Here is a 22,806-nt window from a genome sequence, read left to right as displayed (position 1 = left end):
CCATCTAGGCTGCTCCCACCCGAACTCTCTCCCTCTCTTCCCCTCAGGGTGAGACCTGCATGGCTGTCTGATGACCACACTCCCAGCCTTGCCAGGCTCCCTCTTTCTCTGCTCTAACAGCCATTTCCCATAATAAAATCCTTGCACATGTAACTCTTTCATAGCATTGACTTCTGGGAGGACCCAACACAGATGCATTTCCTGTGTGCCAAACACTATTCCAAGTGCTTTTACCAAATCGAAGTCACTTACAGCTCATCGTCACTACTATTTCTTCACAGGTAAGAAACCCAAGGCACAGAGAAGTTCAGTGACCAGTCCAAGTTCACACAGCAGTGGTGGGGCAGGGCTGGGAATCAAACCCAGACAATCTGGGTCTCAAGTCCACACTCTGAATCGCCTTGAACTACTCGTCTGGTGCATTAGAAATAAGCCAAACAAGAATACAAATGCAGGCATGGTTTCTCATGCTATCAGACTTTAGATAAGTTAGAGCTACACCAATGCCCCCAAAAGTTACTATGTGACCTTCCTTTATTAAAGTTTTGTGTTAACTACTGTGAGGCTCTGAAGGAGTTGGGCCATTTTAAAGCACAGCCTAAATATTTTGGAATATATTGCATTGTCTATACAGAATATCACAGAATGATAATTGATCATTTTAATAGGCCTACAGTTGAAAAGTATGCAAACCACCAAAAAAATTGGTATGGAATTCCACATCCGTTTAAATTATGGAATTTAAGGCACAGGTAAATGTTAATAAATCATTAATCATTCTCACAATGGTAACATCTTGCGTGGGTAGAACACTTAATCATTTAAAAAAGTTTTCATACATATCCAATTTTATGTCAATATTACTACTCAACTGGGATAAAACCATACCAGAGGGAACTCTGTAGAATGTTCCAAAGGGTCACTCTGATTTCCCAGAAATGCCCTACCAGGTGCTCCCCCAGCCCAAGGTGGCAAAGGGGGCCACGACTTACCTGCAGCTGGTTGAGCATCTGGCCATTTCCACTGCTCTGAAAAGTGCTGGACATTTTCACCAATGTTTCTGATAAAGTCTTTAGCTTGTCCACAACATAAAAAGTATAATTAGCCTGCAAAATAAAGCATATTTGGTTATGTCTCTAGTTCAGCTGGGTTGCATTACAAAGATGCTTCAGCGCCCTGGCAGCTACAACAGGGAGAAAAGCATTAAAGTGATTGGCGATCAGAGCAAAGATCTGCCATCACCACCTGCAGGCTGGCCGACACCTCCCCAGACAAGGTGACAGGTTCCAATGCCCTCATACCTAAGGGCCTCTCTTCCAGACTCTGTCCCCACCTGTTCACCATAGTGTCTGCAGTGTTTACTTCACAATCAGAAACAGCAGATGTCCCCAATACATATTGGCAAAATAAAACAATGTTTGTCCTCAAAAATACATTCTCGACTGATATCTGTGTATTTGCTTTGGGATACCCAACACTATTGAGGATAGAATAAAACTAGTTGTATTTATTCATTTATTGCTGCTGGCAGAGCAAATTAGCATAAGATTTTTGAAAATAATTTTACAAAAATATTCATAGTTACTGACCCACAGAAAATGCCAATGCCTTTTTCTCTAAAGATAAAAAGACTCTATCCTAAGGAAATAATTTAAAGAAAGCTATATAGATGTCTATTACAACATTATTATATTTTTAACACTGAAAATAGTCTAAATGTCAAAGACATAGGATTAAAGAGGGCTTGGGAGTTCAACCACATCTCCCTGGGGTCATGAGGAGACCCTCATAATGGCACGGGTCATACCAGGTTGGGAGCAGAAAGGCAGCCACCACAGAAAAGAGAGGCCTGACCGTTCTGGCTCCCAGCCCCAGGACTGGACACACGCTCCCCCTGGGTGCGAAGCTGGAGCACCTTGGCCTCGCGGGGCTTCTGTCCCTTCCCGGTCCAGCCTCTCTCCCACTCTGCTTGGCAGCCGGACGCGTGAAACAGTGTGGGAAAGCTGCAGCAGTCCTAAACTTCTCCCTTCTGCCTTCCTATGAACCTGAGGGATTTGGATTCACACAATATCTGTGTTATTTGCTGCCCCTGGGGAAGCATGATCCTCTACTTCTGAGGATGCACAAGCAGAGGAAAATACCAGTGGGTGTATGAAACGATTCTTCTAGTCAAAAGATGAGGCCAATGGGGGCTGGCCTGGTGGCACAGCAGTTAAGTTCGCACATTCCACTTCTGCGGCCCAGAGTTCGCTGGCCCAGATCCCAGGTGGGGACCTACGTACCACTTGTCAGGCTATGCTGTGGTAGGCGTCCCACACGTAAAGTAGAGGAAGATGAGCAGGGATGTTAGTTCAGGGCCTGTCTTCCTCAGCAAAAAAGGGGAGGATTAGAGGCAGATGTTAGCTCAGGGCTCATCTTCCTCAAAAAAAAAAAATTAAAAAAAAAAGATGAGGCCAATATATGAATCAGAATAAAGGTCTTCAATAGAATTGATTTAACACAAGATAGGAAAAATGTAGAAAATCTCTGCTTTGTATTTTCAAGACACATCAAGAAGAGTAGAGAAGAGGGTGATGAAGAAGGAAGGATCCGACATGAGGAGACGCTACCTGAAGACTGAACCAAGGCTGCTGAACTCAAAACAAGAGTGGGACAGCCCAGGAAGTGTTCTGAATACGGCAAGAGAACAAATTTCCATGAAGAACAGACCTGTGACAACGTCCAGCACTCAGAGGAGAATCACGAGACGAAGAAGAAAAAGGAATAATTAGAGATAATCTAGGACATATGCCAGAGACCTAAGCCAAAGAGGATTCAGATCCCAGAGGAAGGAGGGGCCAGAGAATGGAGTCAGTCATCACAGAACGAAGAAAACTCGCTATCACTCCCTGCGTCTGCAAATTTAAAGAGCGTTTCTTATAATAAGGAAAATTATTAAAAAGAGACTACTGCTTAACACACCTTATAAAATTTGGAATTCTAATTAAAAGAATAAGTACTACATGCATCGAGGAGTACACAAGAAGCTTCTTAAGAAGGAACAAAAATTAAGGTAGTTTCGGATAGCTTCTCTACAAAATTAAAGGTGACAGGGGAGACTTCGCAGTGAGGGAATCATCTGCATTGGCTCCGGTGATGGTATGTGGACCCACCTGGGAATAAAGTTACCCAGCACTCTACGCGCGGTACAAGTCACAATGAGTAAACCCAAGAGTGGGCTATGATTCTGAGATTCCGAGCTTCAAGTCTTATTTTCACTTTATCTCACTGGAAGAAATAATTTGGGTTTTGGTCTCACCTACATACCATCTACTAAATGCTGATTTTAGAAAATGCCCAAAACCTTTCTTACTTGCAGGGGTTTTTTGTTTACAAAATAAAGAAAAAGAAATCAAAAGCTGACTGGATCATAGCACGAGACATTAGCTGTGGTTTCATCTTCCTGTTGCATCCATCATTTTATTTACAGCACCTCTGCATTCAGACCTTTGGCTTACCGCTTCCAAGGGGAACGAGGCAGAGGAAGTTGAAGATTTGAAAAGGAAGCAAGTGAGGATATTCAGAGAAGGGAAAAGAAAGAGGATCTGTTTTTCTCCCCTGGCCAGAATCAGGAAGGACAAGACTCAGGGAGGAACACTCCTTCCCCAAACCCATTTCACTCCAAGGAGGCCCCTCCTCCCCATCTCAAGGGGATGGAGGAGAGAGGAAGTTCGCTTTGTCATCCCAGAAACAAAGAGGACATGTGACCGACCTGCCCGAGAACAGAGGTCATGGCTGGACTGGGCATCTAGATGGAGGGGACTTGGCTGGCATCCTCAGGATGACAAGGCTCACGTCAGATGCTTTGCATCCTCTCAAGCTGACACACAAATCCAGCACAACATGAGACAACGAGGTGGAAAGACTTCCCAGGATTCTATCATACATGCATCTTTTGCTCCCTGTGCCAAATTCTAAGTGTTCAAAGGAATTCGAGAGGACTTTCTGCTCGTTCCTCAGGAACCCATTCCAAATCCCGAGGAAACACTGCTCTCTGCTCCTTGTACGGCTCTCTGAAATTGTCTGTACATTTACAAGATCAGGTGCACACAGTTGTAATCTGATTTTCTTCACTCCTACTACCCACATTCTTCTGCGCCTTGCCTGAAATTCATTTGGCAGTAAATCTCGGAGATCTGTCTACATATCTCTCTTTCTTTTTAGTAAGCTGTATGTTTTCCATTTTATGAATATGCCAAGATTTATTTTCCCATTCCCTACTGATGGACAGGTTGTTTCCCAACTCTTGTGCTTATAAACAATGATGTAATAAGCATCCTTGTTTTCATGTGTGAATGTCTGTTTTCTGATACTGGTAGGTATTTCCAACATGTCTTCATAGACATTATGCCAGTATACGCCCACCAGCAATGTATGAGAGTGTCTCCCTCCTAATACCCTCAGCCAGCTCAACGTGTTATCAATTTTTTGGACTTTATCATTCTGATATGGTATCTCATTTTGGGGATTTGCATATCTCTTATTATGAACAAGTTTGAGTATCTCTTCACATATGTAACAGCCATCTCAGGTTGTTGTTTCTATTTCCTTCTTTGCAAAGTCGATGTTTATAGTCTTTGCTCATTTTCTAAAGGGCTGTTACAGTGATTAATTAACTAAAATTTTGGCACATACAGCCCCATTCCCAAATGGACAGGATTTATCTCGAGGCTGCTCAGAGAGTACCCATGGTGGGGAGGCTTGGTGGGATGACACAAACCCGTGTCCCGTCATGTCATCACCTCTCTGTGTAGACATCTCTTTCTAGAGTCAAAGGAATGCCCACACCACCTTTACCTGCTGTCTGTCCTTCAGTGAGGACTGAATAACCTAGAGGAGCCCAAGAAAGTTTTGAGTCAAAGGACACGAGTTTGTGTCCCAGTTTGGCCAAAAATTGTCCAGGAGACCTTGAGCGAAATGTCTGGGCTCTCAGGGCCTCATTTGTAAAGTGGACAGAGCAATAACACTTGTCTCTTACAGTGGTTGAATGTGGTTGTCTGTCTGTTCGGTGCCCTCCATCTCATGGTTGTTAGCTTAATTAACCCCTGGCTTTGGATTTGAAGGACAGAATGATGGAAGTGCACAGACATCCAACGTCTATGAAAAAGTGATGTCCATCTCTGGGGCCGGGAATCCCCTCGTTTCACAGAACAGGTATAGTCATAGACCTACTGAGAGGACATTTTAGGGAACTGCCATTTTACAGGGGATTATATCAGGCAAGTCTAGCCATAAATGTAGTTACTTCTTCCCTGGGCAGCTTTGCTGTGTCTGGATAAAATGCTCCATGTCAGATATTTTCACCCACTGTTGGCCTTGCTTCAGGTGGAACCTCTGAAGGCTTGCTTTCAGACCACTAATGAGATGCCTGCAGTCAGAGAGATGATGGCTATGAATGCCATACTCTTTGCAGGGCTCCCTGCAGACAGTCTCTACCTGCCTCTGGTCTTCCAGTCCCCCCACACACATTGCTCTAGTCGTATAAACAGTCATACGTGCAGGGCCTGTGCACCTCCGGCCATGCCGGCTGTATTTAGAGACTCCAGTCCTGCGCAGCTCCCATGCCACTGACATTTTTCATCTTTGATAAGTGTCATAGAGCCGAGCATTCTCATTTCCATTCAAGTTACTTAATCAGCAAGCTTTATGTGCACTTAACAATAAAAATAGCAATAAGCCTTGAGTTCATCTTTGACCTGTGTCTTTACTCTCATCCTCCCAGAGGTGCCCCTTTGAAGGCAGTCAGAGTTCTGAGGATGGATGAAATGCCATGCATTGCTACACAAAGCCATAAAAAATGTGGTCAGTGTGCTTAATTAGGTACTCAGTATCCCAGATTGATGATCGTAAAAGAAGCTGTAGTGTACAGGATCCTGCCTATTTGAGAACCTAACACTGTAAATACAACTTGATGAAAGAACCCTGGCTGGAGAGTCCAATAAACTTGGATAGAACCACATGCTTCCATTTACCAGCTAATAAACTTGGGAATGTAAACCTCTTAACCCTCACTATTTTTAATCTATAAAATGAGTCTAATAATGCCTACCCCACCTGGTTCTTGTAAGAAGTACACGAGAGAGAATTTGGGAAAGTGCCCGTGATGGTTCTTTGAATCTTGTAGAAGTAAGTGTTCAATAAACAGTGGTTCCATTTGCCTGTGAGACAATGAAATTGTTGACGCAAGTGCCAGAGCTATGAGCAAATGTAAAAACTCTCCATCTGCCCTCCTCTCTTGACCCAGATTCAATCAGAACCCACTAAAAGCCAGTCTCTCCCCATCATAACCTGATAGTCCAGTTGGGAAGCTTGAGGCCACCTCCTCCCACATGAAGCTGCCCTCTGCATCCTCTCTATCACTGGGAATGTGTCTCCTTCACCCCATGGTAAATTCCTCTGAGGGCAGAAGCTGAGTTTACGCACATGTGAATCCCTGCTTGGAGAATACAATGAAATATAAGAGAAAAATAATGGAACAAACAGACCTGGGTTCAAAAGTCATCTCTGCCACCTGGTGAGAGATCTTGACAAGCCTACTAACTCCTAAGACTCACCTGCAAAATGGGTATGACAACCCCTAATTCCCTCCCTAGGTCTGAGGCACAGGAGAGGTCCCCAGCTTACAGAGCTCTTAGAGGCGTGAGGATTACAGTAGGTAATTCTCCCCCAAAGGTCTCCTTCTACCTCTTCTCAATCTAGGTTCGATACACTAAAACTTACATTTGAGAACTGACGAGCTTTCTAGGAACTCTTTATGTTTTAAGAGTCTCATTTCTCTAAAATGAAGAAAACAGCTTATGACTGGCTGTGCTGGTTGTCAAATTACCATCTCCCCACTCCACATTCACCCTTCATTACCTGTTCCGCAATAATGGAGTTGGGCCCTTTGCTAGCTTGCACAATGTTAAGCTTTGCCCATAGAGAACCCTGAAGGGACGTTGAAGGAGGAAGCATTTTCTCTTCTTGATTCTACTGTGGTGCATCTGGCACGCTCTTACAGAGCCAGCCCCCAGCTTCCTGAGCAGCCAGCTTTGCTGTTGCTTGGCTCCTGAAGTGTACGTTGCCCGCAGCATGTGACACCTTTCCACAGGCATGCCAGATTGTGTTTTCCCAGGGGATGCTGCTGGTGTGGCACCTCCCCACAGATGGCTTCCACAGGCAGGCCTTTGTGCAGCTTCTGTGACAGTCACAAAGTGTAGAGCTTCTCTTGGCACCCCAGGGTGCAGCTTCCCAGCAAGGACCACCAGTAGGGCAGCTCAGTGAACTCTGCCAACCAGTTGACCATAGCTGTGCTCTTCCAAATGAGGTTTGGACCCCAACCCTGGGTGGGGAGGCCACTTGCAGTGTTGTTCCTTCTTTGGATGCACTACCAGCCCCAGGGGTGAGGCTGCTCCCTGTGTCTGCCATGCTGCATTCTTTAGAGTTCTCTTTATATCACTAACCAATCCTTGTTACTCTTATACCTTGTTACCCTAATTATTCTTTATATTAAGCTTTCCCTGTTGTTTTTTTCTGATTGGACCCTGACTGATACACTGGAAAATAATCATATGGACACTCTGCTCAGGAAACAGCAAAAATGCATATGCTATGAAAAGATCTAAGAAGAAACCACAATGGAATGTCTTAAGTATGTCAAGCTCACTTAAAATGCCAAAAACTACAGTTTTAAAACCAGCATGATATTTAACAAAACAAAACAAAAACTATTAAGATGTGGAGCTAGCAGAGATGAGAAGCCACAGGAACTAACCCTGGGGCTCTGGAGACGTTGAGGCAGGGATGCCAAGGCTCTCACGCCTCACCTGAAGTAGAGCTCTGTGCAATGAGCACAGAGCAGCCGCGATCGCCAGATGGGATGGTGGACAGAATCCTGTTCAGCTTTCCCTCTTTGGCTCATGACCCAGCACAAACCCCTATTTATGGAAAGCACCTGGACCAAAAGGAGACTGGAACGCTGCCATCCCAGACCAGCTGGCACCTATAGCTTCCTCATCACCAGCTGCAGGCTGTCATCTTTGGTCCCCAGAAATCTGCTCAGGCACCGATTGGCAGACCCCACATTGATAGGCAAGCCTCATGTGTGCTTCAGTAACTTCAGAGCAAACCGTTGTCAGAAGAAAAAAGATGTTCTCGGTGCTCTGACAGAGGTGGTCTCTAGCAACCAAAGGAATATGGAAGAACATTTGGTTCAATGTTTAGGGAAAGTATTTTAATTAAGAAAGCAACTTCAGCCATATCTTCTCCTCCTCCAACCGGCCCTGAAAACAGAGATCTTCATACTTCAGTGCATCCAATGCATTCTTCATCACAAGCTTTTCACAAGCAACTTCTGTGCCTCAGCACACTGTGCTGGGTTCTACAAGTAACACACATAAGTGAGACGGGCCCCGACCCTGAGGGTTCACAGGGACTCAAGTATCATGCATGGGGGGCATCAGGTTTAGGGGGGAGTTCACATAGGACCCAAGGGGCAGTTGACTAACAAGCGGCCCTCCTGAGGGTTTCTGTATGCCTCTTTATTTTTCAATGTGAAGCCCTAAGTTCATGAAGCAATTAACCAATATCCTGGGCCAGATCATTCTTCCTTCTAGGGGCCAGCCTGTGCATTGTGGGGTGTGTAACAGCATCTCTGGCCTCCACTCGCTAGATGCCAGTAGACCCCCACCCTCAGCGTGACATCAAAAATATCTCCAGATGTTGCCACAGGTCCCCTTGGAGGCAAAATAACCAAACCCCACACTGGCTCAGAACCACTGGTCGTCACCACCTCCTGCTCCTTCCTAAGGTGACATTCGCCCTCCTCCCTCCCCCAAGGAACAATGGCAGAATGTCTTTCCGAAAATAACGTTTATAGAGAAGATCCAAAGCTACGTTCATTTACTATTTTCTAAATATTATTTCTGATATTTTCTCTAATCCTCCAAACTGCACTGCAAGATAGTTAATATTACCTCAGTTTACGAATGAGGAACTTGAGCACAGAGTTCAAATAACTTTTCCAAGGGCGATCAAGTTTAAGACAAGAGTCTCACCTCATTAAACTTGAACCTCTCATAGGGAGCGACAGCTAAACCCTCTGTGCAGTAGGTAGGAGAACATGTCTGATGAGTCACATATAACACCATTTCTGGCATGCTAAATATTCTGCAGAATGCACTCCCTTTTGTCTGTTTTTGCTTTTAGAATCTCTCTTAAAACTAAAATGATTCCTTCATATTGTTCTTCAATCTTTGCATCAACGTGGGGCCAAAACCAACCTCAATCTGACCCACAAAATAAAAAGAGAATACTAATGTATTGGAATCTCTTGAATAATAACATGGAAATACCACTGATTCCTTCATAAATATTGAGCCTGAAAGACTCAGAGTACAAGCTAAGTTTAGCCGTCGCTTCTTGGGGGTCTTGGAAGTACTCCGTCCAGCGCCATCTGCACATAGCTCTGTGGAGGGAGATGCAGGAGGACACAGCCCCATCCCCGAAGGGAGGGAGTACCAGATCCTAGATGGGGAAGGACTGGAGAAGGGCCTCAGGCAACTGTGATGCATCCCCAGGAGGAGCAGTCTCCCAGATGATGGAAATCATGATCTCTCTCAAGCTTTCATTTTACTGACAGAGGAAAAATGTTCTTTAAAGGGAGAGTGATAAGCCCAAAGATTCACAGGTGGTTAGGATGAGGAGGACCAAATCCAGCCCTCCCAACACTCATGCACGCTCTTACCACTGCATCATGCTTCTTAATGCTGCTTTCAGTGTCACAGCTTGAACATGAAATTACCCATTTTTATACATATTTCCCCTACAAAAGTGACAACTTCCTGTGGTCCCACCTAATAGGAAGTAATGGAGAGAATAAGACTAAATAGTAAATAATTTCCAACATGGGCTACTCCATCCTTACAGATGCTATTGCTTCACACGACACAAGTGGCAAAGCTTGTAGGTTCCCCCAGCCATGTGGGACATTAGACCAGTGGTCTAGTGACTGGACAACTTTTGTAAAGGTAACAGCCTTGGCTTACCGCTAGAATAATTCATCCCAGCTACAATGCCATAAAATTAGCTTCTTAAGTACAAAACCAGGGCCCCTACATGTGAAGTCATTAGCCAGATCAAATAAGTGAAAAAGATACCAGATCATAGTACTGCCTATAAAATCTCAAAGGGGATAAGCAAGGACTGGTGAAAACTTTGGTGATTCTTCTAAAACCTTCATCATTCTCAGGACACAGGAGGCGCGTTCCCTCCAGGGCGCACGAGGCGCGTTCCCTCCCCACCCCTCTGTCCTGGTTGACTTTCCTCCCTCCTCTTCTGGATGGAGGCCTACACACCCCCTCCCTCCAAATGCCTTTCCAATCCTGTTCAGGAGGATGAGCTGCTCTCCAATCTGTGCCCTGCCACATTGAACGAATCTCATCATATTATATCTAAATTATTTCTTCCGTGTTTGTCTTCTCTTTCCCCTCTGCAGGGTGAGCTCTTCAGAAGCAGAGGCTGTCATAATGATTGTTGTAACACAGAATATAGTACAGTATATAATACTATAGTAATACATATTATCAATAACATTAATGTATTTGCTAGTGCCATCAAGTCGATTCTGATTCCTAGCGACCCTGTGTACAGCACAGCAGAACCCTGCCCGGTCTTTCTGCACCATCTTCTCACCTTCCTGAGCTGTATCAGACAATTCTCCACTGCTACTCACAGGGTTTTCATGGCCAATTTTTTGGAAGTGGGTGGCTGGGTCCTTCTTCTTAGTCTGTCTTAGTCTGGAAGCTCCACTGAAATCTGTCCACCATGGGTGATCTTACTGTTATTTGAAATCCCAGTGGCAGAGCTTTTGGTGTCACAGCAATGTGCAGCCATCACAATATGACAACCGACAGATGGGTCGTGTGGTTCCCTGACCAGAAAACGAATCTCGGCAACATGATGAGAGCACCAGATCTTAACCACTAGATCACCAGGGCTGGCTACTAATGTGTAATAATAGAGAATATAATCGTAAAAAAGAAGCTCATGATCTATTTTTTAAATTTGAATTTAAGATAGAGCGTGCTTACAGGCATTTTCTATGAAATTTCTAAAATATCCACAGCTCTTGAAAGGTGACTGCACTAAGGAAATCAGAATCACATGGGCTTTGCCTCCAGGCCTGGCCTGAGTGCCGCTGGAAGCACAGCCCTGGACGGGCAGTCGGAGGCCAGAGCTCCTGCCCAACAGAACAGCTAACTCCTGGAGGACATCTAGATTAATATCATTTCATTGTGAGAGTCCAGGCTTTTGGTAAATACCCCTCCAAAAGGACATTTTCAAGATAAAAACAGAAGTTATTGAACACATTCACAATAAGCTGAGGCAAATGCAGCCCTGAGCTAAGGGCCAGGTGGGACAGGGCCCTCGGGGGCTGCTAATGTGCAGCCCTGCAGGGCAACCACAGCTGGGAAAGACGGACTCTTAAAGGCCAGTTTGATCAAAAGCAACTCAACTGCTCCTATGACCGCACGCCACCACTAACTTTTTACTTTTTAAGTTAATGCTATTTGAAGCTTGAAGCTTATCCCTAATAGAATGTGGTATCTCCTCTTTTGGGTTTGATGGTAGGATCAGATCATTCTGTGTCCTCTGCAAAGTTTCCTAAAGGTGCCCGCAGCCTGATAAGCCATGGTCAGACAGGAAAACAAGGCCCCAGGGAAAAACACATGGTCATTTCAAAAGAAAGTGTAAATATGAATAATACTAAACCCTGTAGCGAATAAGGTCAAGAACGTAAGCAACATAAGGGAAAACCAGCAAACCACAGGCTGTCTAAATTCCTCCTGGGCACACTCTTTGGATTCTTCATCTGAGTTTACCCGCCACAGGGCGAAGCCCAGAAAGCCTGCAGTCAGCTGGGAAAGTGTCACTTACCAGGCCCCACCTGCAAATTCTTCCGTCTGTCACTTCCTGAGTCACCAGGTGCACCAAGCTAAACAGCTCAGCATTTGCTCTCCAGGCTCTCCTGGAACTGCCTGAAGTGGCCCTCCTTCCTGTCTAATTGTCCTCCCTGCATTAGCCACTCCAAATAACACCTTCTGCCTCCAAAGTGTCCCCGAAGAGAGGGATCCACAAATCCAAATTGCACAATGACAGGAAAAACACCCAGGCCCAAATAAATTGTAATCAGTGTAAGAACATTTTATGTAATCCAATGCATATTGTAATAATGCTAAATGTTTTAAAAGCTTTCATCCCAACCTAGTGCTGTATGGTCTATAAGATCCTCATTCATTCAGACTTACCTTTTGAATGACCTGATTAATCTCCGGAGTGTTTGGTGTGTACAGTATTTTTCCGTGTAATACAGGTTTTAGGAAGGACCACACCAAAGCGCCATTTGGAGACTGTAGAATTTCCTGATAAAGCTTCAAGCAAAATGGTGCTGTCACAATTAAAAAAAAAATGGGTTACTCATGGTATAGATATCCAGGTCAATAGGGAAATTGGTTTACATATCTATGATGCCTCGCTTTGCAATGAGTGATTTATATATATATTTGCATGACACAATTCTGAATCTGGGCAGTAAATTCAAGAATAATTTTTCTTGTCGCTGTTGTTAGTGGCTCTTATCTCATAAGAAACTTCAAGATACCATGTTCACTTTGACAATTTGAAAGAAAGGAATGTATGACATTTGCATTTTCAAACTAAGTTATCAATAGCAGTACTAAATGATGACAAAGACACCTGAACATGAAAATAGTAATAAAAAAGGAATACATCTGGTTTTTAGTCTAGAAAATCTTCATTTCAACAATCACAGTATTGAAAGAAGAATTAGGTTTTTCTTATGAAATTAGCTTTGTAAATCTCTACTGAATTTTCTTTGCTGTACCTACACAGAACTATTGAACTGATTGCTTTTGATATATTTTTGCTTTGTTTTCACCCAAACACTCAATTCTTCATGATGGCTTTCATCATTGTTGTGCTGCAAGTTGGTTTGTATTGAAGATTTACTTGACTAAACCAATAGGTACCTAATGAAAGCAAAACCTTCGTCAAAATAATGATTAGTAATTAAATATTATAAGGTTTTAAGCTAGTGATGAATATTTCAGTATAACTAGTTCTTTCATCCCTTCAGAGAACATTTAAAATGGAAATATTATCTTAGCTTTGATACTATGATTCATAACACCCAAGGTATAAAGAGTGCTGCTGTGATTATTTCCACTATTATTCTCATCTTCCCAAATTCTCCATTTGAAAAGAAAAGCAAATACTGTTTATTCAACAAGTACAATAAAATTGATAGAAATAATCCTATAAAATAGAAATTAAGATCATAACTAGACAATGAATTTTTAAAGCATTAATTGTAGAGGTTGCTCTTTCTGATATTCTAACAACTTACACTTCAAATTATAAGCTTAATATAGATAGTAGCAATTTTGATTTCAGAAAAGACATAATCATACATACATGCAGAACAAGAAATTTGAAACCATGAATCCTAACATCTGCCACTTGTGAACTGTATGAACTTGGGCAAGTCACTTAGCTAGATGGATGGATGCATGGATGGATGAGTGGATGGATGGGAGGATGGATCAGTGGATCAATGGATGGATGGATGGATGGATGATTGGATGACTGAATTTAATGAACAAACTAGTAATCCTCAAGAAACTCAAATGCAAAAAAAGAAGAAATGAGGATTAGGGAAGGAGACAACAAAAATTATTAAATATCAATAGCCTTAATGTGTGTCTATACTGCTAAATTATTTTATATTTTATTTGACAGCTATCCAAATTATCCATCAGTTTATGAACATACTGACACACCATCTCTAAGGTAACTCTGAGGACATTGCCACAGGCTCCTCATCCTATACCTCCAACTCTACATATTCCCACTGTCTCCTTTTCCTCAATCCCACCGACTCCTCTGTGCGTTCCAGGCATAAAGTATATATATAAAGATAGATCTTGGGTATGGTAGGCAGAATTCTAAGATGGCCCCCTACCGTTCACACCTTGTCATGCAGACAGAACCTGTGAATAGGATGGCTGCCATGCCCATGGTTATATTACACAGCCATGGTGAAAAAATTTTGAAGATGTAAATAAGGCCCCTAATAAGTTGACCTGGAGTTAACCAAAGGGGAGATTATCCTGGCTAAGTGATCAGGTAAACCAGTTAAAAGAGATTGGAAGACTTAGAGTCAGAGAGATGCCTCTGCTGGCCTTGAAAACACAGTCTCCATGGCTCTACAGGTACAAGGAAACGAATTCTACCAACAACACCTCAGGTGAGACCCCAGCCCTGGCCAACACCTTGACTGGAGCCTTGTGAGAGATCCTGAGCAGAGGACACAGCTAACCAATGCCCAGATCCTGACCTGGGGAAACTGTATGATGATAAATGTGTGTTGTCCTAAACCACTAAGTGTGTGGCGATTCGTCGTGAGGCATAAAAAACTAATACACTAGGATATATTTATATCATTGTGCCAAGCAGCTAATATTCACCATCCCCATTACTCCTCACAACAACCTTATGAAGTCAGTACTATTGTTTCCCTGTTACACATGAGACTAATGTGATTCAGAGAGATAAAATCCCATGGCCAAAGACGCACAACTTTTTGGTGGGGCTGAACTGTGTAAACCCAAAACCCTTACAGCGTATTTAGTCTGCCTTTCTAATTTAAATGTATCCACTTAAAGTGGGGTTAAGAAATCACTTTTCAACCTGCCGTCATTTGCTACTGAGCTTTATGGAAGGCAAATTTGCAGGAGGCCACATACAGTTCTCCTTGTTATACGAGATGGCCATTTTGCAAGGACCATACTTGTGATCCCGGTCTCCGTGCTAGACCCCTCACCATTATGGTAAGCCAGGAATCCCAAAGGGGCTGGGGCTTCGAGTGTGTTAGATGATTCAGACCCAGTTCCTTGCAGTCACAGACAAGAGAATTAGCCTGTGCTCAAGGGCACCAGGAGCCTCTAAAGCCTACTGCCACACCAGTGTTTGGTGGTCTTACTAACAATGGAGGACAAAGGTTAGAGGGTAAAGGTAGAAAAATCTTTGTCAGTACCCAACTTCCACAAAGACAGAATATTTTGTATAAAGTAGGGCCAATGACCAATATTCAAATTAATCTAAACAAATATGGATTACTATTTTCTTACTTGAATCTTCAGGAATGTTGAATTTTTCTTTGTCATCCCCCAAGAGTTCATTAACTCTGGGCAAGTTAATAAATGCGTTAGAGCTGCTAAGGAAAGATGCCTGCTCCTTGCAAACCATCTTCATCACAGACTGGAAAGAACCCAAGGCTGAATGTCTGCTCTGGCCATTTTGTGGAGCCTGAGAATATGAGAAAAATAAATTGCAATTGAACAGTGACTTGGAATAATTCCCTCACAGACTTCTGAAAGGACAGTCCCTTCTCCAAGTGAATATTCAAGATGTTCAGAAAGTCAAAGTATGGAATCTCTTCCTTAGTCTTTTCTGTCCTTGAAATACTATGCAAATCTCTGCAATGAGTTTTCAGGCCTAAATACTTGTTAGAAGAGACAAATGTCACACGCATACACACCTCACACACACACCCACACACATACCAGAAAATCTTTATTTGTCCAGTGATAAATTATTAATCCATACAATATCACTAACTCAGACTCATTAATAGTCTTAATATTGATACTTGACAGTAACCCAAATTATCCTTCAGCTGATGAGCATACAACATCTTGCCTCTGAGGACTCTGTGGTCTGCCCCTTGTCCCACACCTCCATCTCAGCACATTTCCACACACTCCTTTTCCCAGTCAGCCCCATGCCAGGTAGAGAGAGTTCAAGCAAAAATTAATGTCATGCCACTAACCTCATTCAAGTCTGTGTTTGTATTCACAGCAAATGATCTGTAATCTGTAAGCCAGTTATTTATATGTAAATAAATGTTTTAAGGTTTTTGAAAGCAATTTGCTCTCTGAATTAAGTTAAATAGGTCCTTGCAATCTCATCTGTGCTAATAATGGATTTAGTGATTTATGACTTCACAGACAAGGCATGAACTATCCCAACCTTTCCATGGGTAGATGTGAACCAGCAAAGTCTCTTCCATCTGGTTTCAGGAAAATTCCAGGCCTTGATCTTTGTCATGTTGTTGCCTCCAGAGCCATTATAGGTATTCCCCTTACTATATTTTGTGGTCTCATGCAAATTTTAGATGTTAGAAGAGAATAGCCATTCTGATGGGTGTGAGGTGATAGCTCATTGTAGTTTTGATTTGCATTTCCCTAATAATTAGTGAAGTTAAACATCTTTTCATGTGCCTGTTGGCCATCTGTATTTCTTCTTTGGAAAATGCCTGTTCAGATCCTTTGCACCCCTATGTTCACTGCAGCATTATTCACAATAGCCAAGACTTGGAAACAACCTAAGTATCCATCAACGGACAAATGGATAAAGAAGATGTAGCATATATATATATATATATATATATATATATATATATACACAATGGAATACTACTCAGCCATAAAAAAGACAAAATCTTGCCATTTGTGACAACGTGGATGGACCTTGGTGAAAGGTCAGACAGAAAAAGCCAAATACTGTATGATTTCACTCATATGTAGGAAATAAAACCACAAAAACAACAAAAATGTAGATACAAAGAATAGATTGGTGATTACCAGAGGGAGGAGGGAGGGCAAAAGGAGTGAAAGGGCATATGTGTAGGGTGATGGATGGTAACTAGTCTTTGGTGGTGAACACAGTGGTGAAATTTCTACACAGAAATCAAAATATAATGATACACACCTGTAATTTATATAACATTATAAACCGGTGTCACCTCAATAAAAAAAATAAATTTAAAAAAAGAGAGAAATAGAAGCAAAAGGAGCAAATACAAAGACACAGCAAATCCAAGTATTTCCCCGGGGGGACCTAGGCCAAGCACGCACCTGTCGAAAGTCAGGCATGTCTAGCAAGGCAGCAATTTTGAACGCGTGAAGAAATTCTGAGAGGTTCGAAAGGACGTGATCGGCTCTGGGAAGCAGGTGGCTGAGCCTGGAGACAACGTCCAGAAGGGAGCTGAGCACACCATGGGCTTCTGAAGGGATCAGAGTCTCAAAGGAAAAAACACAACATGAAATTACCAACATCATACTTTATACCCTCACAAGCATCCTTTAAGCAGTGAAAACCCGGTTGCTTGATTTAATTCTCTCTTTCACTAGGGAGACATCTTTGTTGTGTTGTATAAAAGTCCTCTTTATTCGAGTCCATACGACTCCGTGTTTTGGAGCACATTCCATTGCACCGGTCTGGTTAAAATGCAAGCCAGGAGCAAATGTGATCTGTTGTGAAAGTTTGTCATTTTCTAAATGTTTCTTTCTATCTTTGAGGGGAGGGAAAAAGAAATTTAAAAAGGAGGCCAAAATAAAACAATTCTTATAAGCAAAACAATTTCTATTTGCCTACTTCTTCCTTGTGTTTCTGACACGCCCACGTCATTTCCGTCCTCCTAACGCCTTTGGGCGGCCTGTGTTAGCGCCCTGTCTGTGGGTGAGATTGACTGGGAGAGATTCAAGGGCTTCCTGAAGTCTCGCAGTGAGAAAGCATCAGGGCCAGCAATGTAACCCGGGTGCTTTGGAAATATCGGTGACCTTTGAAACCCGTTTGTGCTGGCACCACTAGGCATAGCCTGTATTTGCCTTATTATTTGCATATTCTCCGTTCTAGAATGCAAATCCCACAGAGGCGGGGATTTTTGCCTGTTGTGGTCATTTATGTAGCTGCAGGGGCCAGAACAGCATCTAGCAGTGTTTCTTGTTTGGTAAGTACGCACTGGATGCCTGGATAAATGGGCAAACGCCGCCTCTTTGCACGAGGAGGGAGGAATCGCAGCAAATCTCCTCCCTCCGCATTCATTTGCACACTGAATTTTCACTTTTTCTGTCTCAGGCCAAGTCCCCAACTGTCACTACTTCTTACTCTTGCTCGTTAGAGTTCTGCACCTGCCACACGGCTGCTGGCTCTGAGGCTGACATGTGGAGCAGGTCACAGCTCCCCATCTTTCCTGTCTGCTGATGATGACGTGGTTCTCTCATCAGTTAAGACGACAGAGACGACTCAGGCAGGAGAAACAGGGTGCGGGCTTTTGTTACTTTTTCTACTCGCCTTTCTAACTGCAGCTGCACTTTAGAAGTGGCACCCAGCGAGCCCAGTTTATGGTGAGAATGACTGGAATTGAGTCACAGCACTTACAGATCAGATGAACACACCATATTAATAGAGTGAATTGTGTTTTGCAAAAGGCTTCACAAATTCATTGTCAGTGCAACAGAAAGTCCGTGGACTTGGGAGTGAGCTAAGCTGCGCTGGAGTCCTGGTGTTGATGTCTATTGCTGTGGGCATGTTGGAGGGCTCTACCATCTCTGAGTATCACGCATCAGCTTCCCTAGAGCCGTGCATATAGACTCCTAATAAACAGGAGCTATTGTTATTAATGGCGGTGTCACTTTCATTGCATCTAGGAGACTGACTCCAACCCAATATCTATCCTCATGGCCCTTGTCAAAGTAATTATTTGGACCCTAAGGAACACTAGTTTCAAATCGGTGGTGTTTGTGTACATAATAGAATGGTCATGAAAATACTGATTTGCCGACGATGCTGCATCTGTTTCCCAAAGAACATATCATAAAGTTGGAAGAGGGGCCTGTGGTGAGCAAGCACACACAAAACTGGTCTGCGTGTTAGCTGGAGGCACTGATTCCACTGGGACAGAGGTAGCCTTGCAAATTATTGGGACACTTCAGAAATGTTTCTCCTCCTGCCTATGGGTTTAAAATGTACTCGTTCTGGAAATTAATATTTGTTCTCAGAATGTGTATATGTGTGTGTGTGTGTGTGTGTGTGTGTGTGTGTGTGTGGTCCAGCATTTACCCAGTGGGTTCTTGGAGTAACGGAAGGGAGGGAGAGCATAAAGGAAACTGGGCTGGAATGGCCACTCCACCCTTTTCCTGAACCGCAAACTGCTCTCCCAGATTTGGAGCACCTGAAGCCACCTTGCCATATTTCAACTTCCGAGGCCTCTCTGATTAGCTCAGATGTTGTCTAGTCTCTCTCTGGGGAGCCACTTCGAACAAAACCAGTCCCTAACGATAGAGGTGAAGTTTCTGGAAATGTAAGTAAAGACTCAAACAGTGGAGGCCAGAAGATGGAGGAACTTCTGGAAGAGGCAGAGCCAAGAGCAGACCAAGCTGAGAACCAGTGGGCAGCCACATGCACCTTCTGTGAAGGGTCCAACTCACCACCCACTGTCCCCTCTTTTCCACACACGGTATAATCTTTTGGTTTCTTCAACCCTCCCTGCCTTCACCCCACTGTGTGTGGGAGTGTGGGCGGCAGGTAACAACCTGGCTCCCCAGGGGTTGGGGCCTGCCTGTTCACTTCCATCTGCATACCTTCTCCTGGGCAGGCCCTGGCAGAGGTGGGCATATCACCTTCACAGGACAGAGGCTGTATGTCCCAGACATAACAGTGGGCAGAGAAGATTATGGCCAAGGAGGGGCGGGAGTAGTTCCTGACTCAGAGGGGTACAAGAGTGGCCTGGCAGACCCCAGCTTCCCCAGAAGTACTCCAGGAAGGTGATCCTCAAAGGGAGGGGAACCCGGCACCGGGGGTAGGTGCTGCTTTTCATCGTTGGGACTTCCAAGTTGATTGCCACCAATGCTGTGCCAAATGCCCTGATGGGCCTGACTCCAAGGACCCCCCCGAAAGCTCTCCTGAACACTCCTTGATTCTAAGTCCCACTCTGGAGCCAGCACACAGGAGATGCAGAGACTGGCCGTGGCTGTGGGGTCTGTACCTATCGGCCCCCCACTGCAGTTTACTTGTCTACACAGCCCCTCTGCAGATGTCACACCACCCGAGTCAGGCCCCGCAGCTGCCACACCCCGTACTTTGTAAATGAAATTCCTCAGGTTCAGGTTCCGACTCATCAACACCATCAGAGAGTACACTTTGGCTCTGGGCAGGCCACACAGTTCTTTCATTGCAAACCAAGATTTTTCATCCTCAGGAAATGCCAGCAGGAGGCGAAGAATGTCCTGATCGCACCTTCCAGACAAAGCTACTGTGAGGCCACTCCAGAGAACCTGTTTCAAAGCACGAGGGTCAGACATGAATACACCTTTGACTTGCAAGCCCCAGACTCAGCTTCCTCAATGACAAGCCCCCTGAAAGCCCATTTTCCCAAAAGACTGAGGATTTACCTGTAGATAGATGAGTCCAACCTCTGTTCTATTTCAAACAGGCTGAATGGAAATGTTTCTAAAATGTGCACAAAATTCTCTGCCTATTTAAGCAATCTGCCCTTGCTGATGTCACAGAAGCAGCAGTACAAGACCCACCGTCCTGCATTCCTCCCAGCCACCCGTCGAAACGCCCGCCCACCCCTCAGCCCCCAAACGCTGCTCTCATGGGAGGTATAGGTGTCCTTTTCTTCCGACATTCAATCAGCCTTTGCTTTCAGTTGATCAGCTTTCACTTTTCACTATTATCAGTGTGAAACTATTTCTTTCTCCTCCATTTCCAAATTAAAAACTGGATTTCTGGGGCCGGCCCCGTGGCCAAGTGGTTAAGTTTATGTGCTCTGCTTGGGTAGCCCAGGGGGTTTCACCAGTTCAGATCCTGGACGCAGACGTGGCACCACTCATCAGGCCATGCCTAGGCAGCATCCCACATGCTACAACTAGAAGGACCCACAACTAAAAAGATACAACTATGTACTGGGGGGCTTTGGGAAGAAAAAGGAAAAATTAAAAAATTAAAAAATCTTTAAAAAAATGCATTGTAAAAACAGGATTTCCAAACTTATAATTTTTGAAAAGAAAAAGCAAACAAATTCAGAAGAAAGGACTGAGGACAACTTGTGTTCCTATCTAGTTTGTTAGTGTTGAATCTCACGGTGTAAGGATCCGAGCTGCGCCTCTGTTGGGTATGACTTTCAATTAATGCCCTTCATGATACGATAGATTATAAAGCAAAATTAAAAAAACAGACTTCCTCAGAGCCCGGGTGCAGACCTGCGCATCACTTCTCAAGCCGTGCTGTGGCAGGCGTCCACTTACATAAAATAGAGGAGGATGGCCACGGATATTGGCTCCGGGCCAATCTTCCTCAGCAGAAGGAGAAGGATTGGTGGCAGATGTTGGCTCAGGGCTAATCTTCCTCAAACAAACAAACAAACAAACAGACTCCTGTTCATGTTTATACTCTGATGGGTATGATTGCTGTGAAACGTTCAGGCCAAGCAAGACCCTTTGTGAACAGGAGTTTTGCTCGTTTACTAGGAACTTATAATGCCAGAAAATGCCCCCCAAAATCATTAAGAAGTGGAATAATGTATTGATCAGTGTTCTCCGGAGAACCTGAACCAATCGAAAGTGTATATACAGAGAGAGAGATTTATTTTAAAGGAATTAGTCCACGCAAATCTAGGGGCTTGGCAAGTCCGAAGTCTGCAGGGTAAGCTGGCAAGCAGGAGACCTAGGGAGAAGCTGAGGCTGCAGCTCAGGCCCTAAAGGCCATCTGGAGGCAGAATTCCCTCTTTCTTAGGGAATCTCAGTCTTTTATCTTAAGTCCTTCAACTGATTGGATGAGGCCCACCCACATTATGGAGGATAGTCTGCTTTACTCAAAGTCTACTGATTTAAATGCTAATCTCATCTAAAAAGTATAACTTTACAGGGGCATTTAGGCTGGTGCTTGACCATATATCTGAGTACTATGGCCCAGCCAAGTTGACATATAAAATTAACCATCACAAATGGCTAGGATACTCTAATATGCTCGTGTACATTTTGAATCTTTGAAAGAGATATTTTTTCATACCTAGTTAACCAAGAAGCCCTTTTTTCACATGGGACTTGCATGGTGTAGACACACCTTGAAGAAGATTTCCTTACTGCCACTGTTTTCAAACTTGCTCTCTAGAGGCAGAGGGTAGATGCCTTTGTGGGGGAGGGGTGTCAAAGAGGAAGTGGGATGGGTGCGGTATAGACATCCACCCTTTGCTTTGATTAGGGCAGCCCCTCTTTGATCAGGTCCGTAAAACGGGCTTCTGTATGAAGTTTTCCTTGAAAATGGGATTCGCCCAAGCCCACGACTCCAGAGGAGCTGCTCCGAGCTCTGCGTGGGCATCAGCCAGAACCGGCCAATAAGAGTCTCTCTGTGTTTACATGGAGCCTTGACCCTCGCTGTCACCTAGTGCATGACGGGTGGTCCCCATGAAGGAAGATATTCAATACCTCTCTTAGAATTTACTCCCAGGGAAAAAATATTTGTCTTAAAAATTGTCTACACCTCTTTTAACCAAATAAGGGAGGTCCCATGCGCCATCCTACAGAAACTCCACAGTCACCTCACACAAGAGCAATGCCCTGTGGCATATTTGTTTCCACCCCTCTGTGGTTTTCCCAACTTTACTCTTTACCTTTTTTCAAATCTCACTATGTCCATTTTTTCTGTTTGAAAGGCATGTGAAGCAGGTGGAAGCAAGTGGGGAATAAAAAAACAAAGATAACACTCAGTTTTGTTGGGCTGGAAATATCATATGTGAATCCTTTCAAAGTCAAACAGGCATCTTTCAACTTAGGCTTTGCTTAGGCTGATAGGGCCAATTATCAGACACACAGATGCCAAGTTGTTCATGTGTGTCCTACGCATCCATGTTTGGCTTGGAAA

General features: G+C 43.9%; 1 protein-coding gene across 1 annotated transcript in view; it reads right to left on the bottom strand.

The window, feature by feature from the left end:
• ABCA13 (ATP binding cassette subfamily A member 13) overlaps nucleotides 1-22,806 on the bottom strand; it is a 407,666-nt gene that overhangs the window by 275,016 nt on the left and 109,844 nt on the right. Inside the window, exons 24-28 of the mRNA XM_046670200.1 lie at nucleotides 20,022-20,216; nucleotides 17,016-17,180; nucleotides 15,228-15,405; nucleotides 12,327-12,466; nucleotides 993-1,106 (exon numbers count right to left, since the gene is read on the bottom strand). Of these exons, the coding sequence (XP_046526156.1) occupies nucleotides 993-1,106; nucleotides 12,327-12,466; nucleotides 15,228-15,405; nucleotides 17,016-17,180; nucleotides 20,022-20,216 (792 nt within the window). The remainder of the gene's footprint in view (nucleotides 1-992; nucleotides 1,107-12,326; nucleotides 12,467-15,227; nucleotides 15,406-17,015; nucleotides 17,181-20,021; nucleotides 20,217-22,806) is intronic.

The sequence above is a fragment of the Equus quagga genome, chromosome 8, assembly GCF_021613505.1.
Source record: "Equus quagga isolate Etosha38 chromosome 8, UCLA_HA_Equagga_1.0, whole genome shotgun sequence".
NCBI lineage: Eukaryota > Metazoa > Chordata > Mammalia > Perissodactyla > Equidae > Equus > Equus quagga.
This window is presented reverse-complemented; position numbering and strand designations above follow the sequence as displayed.